Genomic DNA, 9519 nt, shown 5'->3' with positions numbered 1-9519 from the left:
GAAGAATTTGTTTCCTTTCCTTCTCCTTTTCCTTTCCTTTTTTGACTTTAATTTTCTTTTACTTATCAGGTCTTCCGAAGGGATCTTTTATTCCAAGGGTCATGAATGACCTTGAATTAGTTCCGGACACTTTTACTATCCTAATTGCTCAAGCTCCACTCCCGAAGAAAAAGACTGCTAAACCTTCTGCTGAAGCATCGTTTCTTTCAGCTCCCAAGAGGAAGAGAAAGTTGAAGGCAATCACTCTCACCTACACTACTGCAACAAAGGATGAGCCTGCCGCAGAAAATGAGGCTTCCCTTGTTGATGGCATTGTGCCATTCTTTGCAGAAGTTGTGGAGATCGATGGGGGAAGAAACTGAAGATGATGTCCCATTAAAAAGGACAAGGTCATCTTCAATACCACCACTTGCTCCAACTAGGGGTGGGCGTTCGGTTTTTCGGTTCGGTTTTATCAAACTTCGGTTTGGCTATTTCGGGTTCGGTTTTTTGAAGGTGGACACCAAATACCGAACCAAACTAGTTCGGTTCGGTTTCGGTTTTTTAAAGTTCGGTTCGGTTCGGTTTTGGTTTTGGTTTTTTTCAATTTGATTTTTTTGATATGATATTAGAAGCGATTCCATTGACACTAATTCGTATTCTTAAAAGCAATAAAACATAAAAATGATAAATTGAAATCAAAATCAAACAAACAGGATACACAAGAACAAAAAACTATAATCATGATATAGGATTACTAGGTGTTATATACATACTGTAAGAATAATTAAGAAAACACATTAAGGACATACATTAATCCTAAAGACACATCCTAGTTACCTTCCTTTGTTAAGGATATTTGATTTTCTTAACTGAAGTGGAAAATTAGGGATAAAAATGCAAAAGAGGACTTGTTACAATTGGGTTTTTTTCTGGCTTTAAACTTAATGGGCCTGGACTATTTTAATTTTTTTGGGTAATGTATTAAATTTCGGTGCGCATTCGGTTTTTCGGTTCGGTTTTATCAAACTTCGATTCGGCTATTTCGGTTTCGGTTTTTTGACGGTGGACACTAAACGCCGAACCAAACTAGTTCGGTTCGGTTTGTTAAAGTTTCGGTTCGGTTCGGTTGGTTCGGTTTTTCGGTTTTCAGTTTTCGGTATTTATGCCCAGCTCTAGCTCCAACATCGATTTCTACAACCGCTCCGGAAATTACTCTGACTGCTACTCCGGCAGCTACTCCGCCACCCCCAACTGGTCTTGATGATCTTGACCAATTTTTCAAGCCCTTTATAAGTCCTTTGGGATTCGAGCACGTATCCATTCCTCAGGGGGTTCCTTCATTTTCTTAGCACTAAGAAACCATTCTTCTTCTCGTGCCAGACTAGTAAATGTTTTTTAGGCTCCAAATGTTGACCAGAATCGATACAAAACAACCACTATCTCTATTCTTGAAGATACAAATTTCCTTGGTCTTCTGGTTGGAGTTTCTAGCTATTTAAAGCCTTTAGTATCGGAGATCGATAAAGAGAAGAAGAGCGGAGTTTCTTGGAAGTGTCTGATTAATGAAGGAATGCACTCGTCCCACCGGGTATGTTTCTAAATTTGCTTGGTTCATCTGTAAGTACCTTCACTACTTCTCCGTTCTGACCTATTTGGCTTTCTTATTTTTTTTTTTATATATATTCAATCATCAGTTTTGGTCAGAGAAGGCTTTCGCCTTTTCTCGAAGAAAATGACGACCTTAAGGTCCAGCTGGATGCCCAAGAAAGAGAAATTTGTCATCTGAAGGCAGAGCTTGAGAGAAGGAACAATCAACCCGCAGTGGATCTCCCTTTAGTGAAAGCTGAACTGGCCAAGGTCAAGAATGACATTTCCCGAGCTATGGAGGATCTTGGAAGAGTTCAAGATGAAAAGTCCATTCTGGAGAATAAGATCGATCAACTTGACAAAGACGTTGACAATCTCCATTATGAACTTGAATTCAAAGAGGAAATTCTGGACTTCAAGGCAGATAATAAAGCCTTTCTCTCCTCCGAGGTTGCTCGACTCAATAACGAGCTCTCCATTATCGATAAACAGTGGTCAGAGCTTACTGTTGTTGCTCAAAATTTTCAACAAGACTTGCAACAGTCCCAAGCCGAGAACCGCTAACAACTCAGCATCATTGAAAAATTGAAGTCTGATCTTGACACTTCCGTTCAGAAGGATGAAGAGATTTCAATTTGCCTGGATCAGGATCGTGCTGACTTGAAGGCTGAGAATGCTCTGTCCGTTCTAAAGGTTGAACATACAAAGTGGAATATTCATAGGTTTACCCTGGAACAAACTCGAAATGGCCTTCAAGATTAGGACGCGAAGATTGCCGAGGCCAAAAACCTCGAGGTTCAAGCTTATCAACGGATGTGTGCTGCTGAAAGCTCCGAGGATGACCCCGAAGAATATGATCCTAAAGACTTAGATGATGAATCTGAGTGATTCAAATGTTGGTTTATAATTTCTTTTTTGTGTTTTTTTTTCTTTTGCACTTTTCTAGACCATTTTGGTCTTTTTTGTAAATGAATTGATCCAAGTTTCCCCATTATGATTGAATTTTATTGGTATTTTGATCTCATCTATTTTTGCTATCTTACTCAAATATATTTACGAGACAATTTTCTCATTTTAACTTAATCCGGAACTAATTCTATTCTTGTAAGTTTTTAATTTTAATAAATGTATTAGGCCTTTACTTATGCTTATGAACAAGACGTCTCTTGTTCACTTTGGGCATAATTCTATTCACTATTGATAATTTTTTTTGGACGGTATAATGCCTTTCAAAAGAAAGATTTAGTTTTATTCTGACCTCTTTTTTATGCCAAAAGTCCCTAGCCGGAGATTTGACGAATTTGATAAAAAAATCAAGTAAATATAAATTAACAAAATCATTCGGAGGAAACAAATCAGATCATTATTCATTCATACTTCATGAGTTTTCAGACAAGGTTCATTCGACCTTTTATGTCTTTACAACAAAAAGTTAACATCGGGGCTAGATTCGTTCGATCTTTCTTTCCCCATACAATTGTAAAAATAAACTAAAATTGCTAAGAACTTCTAACTTCTAATCTCTCGACATAATTTGGAAACAACTCCAGGTCGAGAAACGACTCCGGACCTAGGGTATTCCCCCTAGTATTTGTGTTTGAAGTATGAAAATTCAAATACTAGGACTGTCGATTGTCGTGCAGTACCCAGTATACGATAACACGCTTTACATTGTTGCCTCATTAAAAACCTGATCGGAAAATCCCTTTTTGGACAAAAACTGGTCTAAGGGAAAAAGAGTGCAACATGTGTTTTCAGTCTTGAGTTGTCTTTACTTCGTAAGACTTGCTTCGAATCTTCCATCGTTTTCCTGCAAAACTCAAAATCCTCAATGTGCTCTTAAAAAAATGATAAAACATACCTTTCCCTCAGCAATAGTATCGTTTCAAGTGACTGATATTTCAATTATTCAGCAACTTTCGTCCGTCTTCATCTTCTAATTGATACGAACCTTTCGCTGTGATTGCTGATATGTTATAAGGTCCTTCCCAATTCGGGCCTAACTTTCCTTCATTAGGAATTTTAGTATTGGAAGTCACTTTTCGGAGGACCAAGTTCCCTACTTGAAAATTCCTTAGATTTGTCCTCCAATTATAATATTTTTTTCATTCTTTGTTTTTGAGCCACCACTCATAAGAATGCCTTCTCACGGTGTTCTTCTGTTAAATCTAATTTCACCACCATAGCTTCGTTATTTGATTCTTCGGTGGCATGAGTGAACCTCAAACTTGGTTCTCCCATTTCAACTGGAATTAACGCTTTCGTGCCATAAACTAGAGAAAACGGAGTTTCTTCGGTGCTGGTCTTCGGTGTCATCCTGTATGCCCGCAATACTTCTGGTAAGGTCTCTCTCCACTTGTCTTTTGCTGAAGTCAGCTTCTTGTTCAAATTCTGAATGATCATTGTATTCGTTGACTCGGCTTGACCATTTGCGCTTGGGTGATAAGGGGTAGAAACAATCCTTTTGATTTTGAGACCATCGAGGAACTCTGTGATTTTTCTACCAACGAATTGTGGACCATTATCGAAGGTGATCTATTTCGATATTCCAAACCGACAAATGATATGATCCCAAACAAAATCAATGACTTCTCTCTCTCTAATTTTCTTAAAAGTCCATGTTTCAATCCATTTACAGAAACAGTCAGTCATAATTAAAATGAATTTTACCTATTCGGGTGCTGCTGGTAACGGTCCCATAACGTCCATCCCCCATTTCATGAAAACCAGGGTGAAACAACCTAATGCAACAATTCCGCCGGATGAATCATGTGAGCATGCCTTTGACATTCATCACATTTCTATACGAAATTTTTCGTATCTTTCTCCATCGTTGACCAGTAATAGTAGGTTCAATTAAATTTTGAACCAATAAATCTGCTCCGGAATGATTTCCACATTGCCCTCTGTGTAGTTCATGTAGCACATAATTTGTTTCTCTAGGACCCAACCAATGGACCGTAAAATGATCTCTTGGACAGTTGATCATCAACTATGCAATATCTAGCCGCCTTCGTACGAAGCGCTATTGACTCTTTTGGGTCATTTGGAAGTTTTCCATCCTTCAGGTAATCGACATATTTGTTTCGCCAATCCTAAGTAAAACTTGTGGAATTTACTTCTCCGTGACTGTTACTTATGGGAGAATTTAAGAGTTGCACCACCTTTCCAGAACTAAGTCCTTCAGTATCCACGGATGATCCTAAATTTGCCAAGGTATCTGCCTCACTATTCTGCTCCTGGGTCACATGTCTCACTTTGCATTCTCTAAACCGACGCACTAATACTTGAACTTTATTAAAGTACTTCTGCATCCTTTCTTCTTTTACCTCGAAGACCGCATTCATTTGATTCACCACCAAGAGTGAATCACACTTAGCTTCAATTGATTCAGCTCCCATGCTTCTTGCTAATTCCAAACCTGTAATCATAGCCTCATACTCGGCTTCATTGTTAGTCAATTTCACAGTTCTTATTGCCTGCCTTATGACTTCGCCTGCAGGTGTTCTAAGTACGATTCCTAGTCCGGACCCTTTCACGTTGGATGCACCCGTTTATAAGGTCCAAACTCCATACATAGCACCAGAAGCCACTACAAGCTCCTTTTCCACTTCCGGAATCATTCCCGGAGTGGAATCTTCTATGAAATCAGCCAAAACTTGGGATTTTATTGCCGTCCTAAGCTTATATTCTATATCATTTGCACTAATTGTGACTGCCCATTTAGCCAATCTGCCTAATAATTCGGGTTTATGCATTATGTTCCTTAATGGATAAGTTGTTACAACGCAAATAGGATGACATTGAAAATAGGGTCTTAACTTTCTAGTCGAAGTTATTAAGGCCAATGCTAGTTTTTCTAAATGTGGATACCTAGTTTCTGCACTAGCCAAAGTTCTACTTATGTAATGAATTGGAAACTGCGTACCTTGATCTTCTCGGACTAACATAACCCTAATCGCTACCTCTGATACTACCAAGTACAGGAATAATTATTCGTCCGTTTTCGGCTTGTGCAGCAACGACAGACTAGAAAGATATTTCTTTAAATCCCTCAATGCTTGTTGGAAATCCGGAGTCCAATTAAAGACCTTCTTCTTTTTCAGCAATGAAAAGAACTTATGACACTTCTCCGAAGACCTGGAAATGAATTGACTTAGGGCAACTATCGTTCTGGTAAGGCTCTGCACCAGTTTCACATCCCCAATGACTTCTGGAATTTCTTCAATAGCTTTGATCTCATCCGGATTTATTTCAATCCCTCTGTTTGACACCAGAAAATCCAGGAACTTGCCCGAGTCTACTCCAAAAGCACATTTCTCTGAATTTAACTTCATGTTGTATTTTCGAAGAACATCGAACATTTCCTACAAATGCTTCAAATGGTCTCCTATTTCTAAGGACTTAACCAACATATCATCTGTATATACCTCTATTGTATTACCTATTTATTTTTCAAACATGCGATTAACTAGGCGTTGATATATTGCTCCAGCATTTTTTAAACCAAATGGCATTACATTATAACAATATGTTCCACACTTGGTAATAAAAGAAGTTTTCTCTCGATCCTCCGGATTCATCCTTATTTGGTTGTACTAGGAGTAAGCATAAAAAAAAACTTAACATCTCATGCCTTGCCATTGCATCGATCATACGATCAATGTGTGGCAAAGGAAAAGAATCCTTCGGGCAAGCCTTATTTAAATCTTTGAAGTCTATACACATCCTAATTTTTTAACCTTTTCTAGGCACTACGACTACATTTTCTAACCATTCAGGATATTCAACTTCCCGAATATAACCAATATTTAATAACTTGGTTACCTGTTCCTTAACAAACATGTTTTTGACCTCTGCAATGGGCCCCCACTTCTGCTTTACTGGCGAAAAACTGAGATCCAGGCTCAACTTATGAGTTGTGATCTCCGATAGTATACATGTCATGTCTAAATGGGACCATGCAAAACAATCTGCATTAGCTTTAAGAAATTCAATAAACTTAATCCTGAGCTCCGGAGTTAACCCAGTGCCAAGGTATACCTTCATTTCGGGCCATTGGATAAACAATACCACTTGCTCGAGTTCTTCTATGGTCGACTTCGTAGCATATAAATCATCCGGTACTACAAACGATCTGGGAACTCAATATAGATCTTCTTCCTTATCAATATCTTCAGCTTCACCATTCAAATGTTTTGGGTTTGTAGCTCCTGCTTCCTCCCGCTTTTCCTGAATTATCTCCTCTGGTTTCTGTAATTGCTATTTAGCAAATATTTCTTTATTCTTCGTGTCTTTCTTTTTTTTCAATGTTCCCTCAATCGTAAACATTTCCTCAGCCGCTGGTTGATCTCCTCGAATGTCGTTAATCCCTTTCGGAGTAGGAAACTTTAGTGTCACATGCAAAGTTGATGGCACATCCTCCATATCATGTATCCATGGTCTACCAAATAACGCCTTGTACCTCATCACATAGTCTATGACATAAAAATTTGTTAGTCGGGCCATTCTGGATGCATCAACTGGTACGATGATTTCTCTTTTTGTTGTTTCATTCGCCATATTAAAACCATTCAGAACTCGAACTGCCAGAACAATTTGATCGAGTATAGCCATTTGCTCTAACACTCTCCATTGGATTATATTGGTCGAGCTACCTGGATCAATCAAAATACATTTAACAAGAAACTTATTAATTTTAACAGAAATTACCAACGCAAAATTGTGTGGATGAGCAATATCCTCTGCGTCTTCATGATTAAATGTGATTGCTTCATTCCGTAAGCAATCCCTGGATCTGTTATCTTGGTTTACCGACACCTTCGTTTTCTTCGAAGCCACGATGGTGGTTTCTACAACGTCTATTCCTCCGATAAAAATGTTAATAACATGTTGACGATTAACTAGTTCTACAGGTTTATTTGTATCTTTATTTTTGCCGTAATTTGCCTTGGACCGATCACTTAAGAATTCTCTCAAGTGTCCTTCCTTTAATAGCCGTGCTATTTCATCTCTCAAATGACGACAATCTTCAGTCTGATGGCCTTGCGTTTGATGGTATGCGCATATCAACCTCCGATCCCTTAGATTAGAATCTGTTAGGATACCTTTTGGGAATTTGGCACCTTCCATGCGCCCAATTGCTAACACTAACTCTGCTGCATCTATGTTGAAATTATATTCGGACAACCTGGGGCTTTCCACATTATTAGCAAAGGAAGTCCCAGTGGCATTTTTATCTTGTAAACCTCTGCTTGAAGGTCTGCGACCATAACCCTTGTCACCACTACTTCTCACAGATGGGAAATATAGATTATTCTGCCTTCGCTCCGATCGGCAATTTAACCGCTCCAAAGCTCCATAAGGCTGATATCTGTCTTTTAATGCCTTCAAGTCCGAATCTGCTACTCTTTTTGATTTTTTATGTCCCTTGACTCTTCCTACAGTCCCAGCCGAAAGCTTGGACTGATCATTCTCTACTCGTATCTTTGACTCATACCGGTTATGCACATCCGCCCATGTTCCTGTAGGATACTCCAACAAATTTTTCTTCAATTTCAGTGAGGCACTAGAACTTCTCGGATTTAAACCTTTAGTAAAGGCTTCCGCCGCCCATTCGTCTGGTACTGCAAGAAGAAGCATTTGTTCCTTTTGAAATCTTGTCACGAACTCCCGCAACAGCTCGTCATCTTTCTGGGCTATTATGAATATATCGGCCTTCCTTGCTTGCACTTTTTTCGCTCCAGCATGAGCCTTGATGAACGCATCTGCAAGCATTCAAAAGACGTAATAGAATGCTCAGGTAAATGATGGTACCAAGTCATTGCTCCTTTATCCAACGTTTCACCAAACGTTTTGAGCATAACTGACTCAATTTCGTCCCGTTGCATATCATTGCCCTTGATTGCGCACGTATACTCCGTCACATGTTCTTGTGGATCCATGGTTTCATCATATTTTGAAAGATCTGTCATCTTAAACCTTTTAGGGATCAACTTTGGAGCGGCACTCGGTGGGAACGGCAACTGAACATACTTCTTGGAATCGGGTCCCTTCAAGATCTGGGGCACTCCAGGAATCTGATCTACCTGTGAATTGAAAATATTCAACTTTTTTTCATTCTGTTCCATACGGCTACTGAGATCCTGGAGTAATTTCATAACCACTGAGGATTCGCTTGTCTCCAGACCTCTATCATTTCCATCACCTTGACCTTCTGTGCGTATCTCGTCGTCTTTATTTGACCCATTCGCTCTGTTATCTTTATCTTGCAACTGCGTAATCGCCTGCTGCTGCTTTTCTATCATGTCAAATATCCTGTCCAAATTTGATCTAGCTACCTGTACCCCGTTTTCTGCTTCATCATCGTTGCTATTCCTTCTGGACCCTTGAGGCGAAGCAATTTGTTCATTTCTGATTTCCTCAGTCATTGGATAAAAAATTAGAGCTTCGTTGTTGTTGTTGTTAGCGTCGTTATGTTCCTGACTCCTATACATTTTGTTTTTTGATAAAATCGTGGATACAAGAAAACTTTAAAATAAATAAGTGAGATTCGAACAAATCACCACTATTATCCTTAGCCCCACGGGGGCGCCAAACTGTTTACCCCCTAAAAGGGTACAGTTGAATTTGTTAGTGGTTTAAAGGATATATGGATTGATTTGTGATACAAAGTATAAGTAAATAACAATCGATAGTGAAATCAAGTAAATATAAGGCAAGAAAGTAGTAAATTAAGCCTGGGTCGTATGAGCTCGGAGGGGATCCTTCGATGAAGATAACTCCAGATGATCACTTAGCCTTGAAGAGCACTATGAATTCGAAACAAAAGAGGATAGATAACAGAGTAAACATGTTGCATTTCTTAAGCGTAAAATGTTGTGATTGTTGTCTTTTCAGAATTAGATGCCCTTAACATGAATGTTGGGTTGTTATTTATAGTACAAGAAT

At 38.9% G+C, this 9519-nt stretch overlaps 1 protein-coding gene across 1 annotated transcript; it reads right to left on the bottom strand.

Annotated features, from left to right (window-relative positions):
• Positions 1–6831: 6831 nt before the first annotated feature.
• LOC132628685 (uncharacterized) lies at positions 6832–8999 on the bottom strand. Its single transcript, XM_060344452.1, has 2 exons — positions 8417–8999; positions 6832–8336 (listed from the first exon to the last, which is right to left on the bottom strand). The coding sequence occupies exons 1-2, from the start codon at positions 8997–8999 to the stop codon at positions 6832–6834; spliced, it is 2088 nt and encodes a 695-aa protein (XP_060200435.1).
• Between the last annotated feature and the right edge of the window lie 520 nt (positions 9000–9519).

Source organism: Lycium barbarum, chromosome 2, assembly GCF_019175385.1.
Source record: "Lycium barbarum isolate Lr01 chromosome 2, ASM1917538v2, whole genome shotgun sequence".
NCBI lineage: Eukaryota > Viridiplantae > Streptophyta > Magnoliopsida > Solanales > Solanaceae > Lycium > Lycium barbarum.
Note: the sequence above shows the minus strand (reverse complement) of the source record. Positions and strands in the feature narration are given on the sequence as shown.

Coding starts and splice junctions, on each gene's coding strand:
- LOC132628685 (XM_060344452.1), bottom strand. CDS start 8,999: ATGACTGAGGAAATCAGAAATGAACAAATTGCTTCGCCTCAAGGGTCC. Junction 8,337..8,416: donor AGTTATGCTCAAAACGTTTG/GTGAAACGTTGG, acceptor GAATGCTTGCAG/ATGCGTTCATCAAGGCTCAT.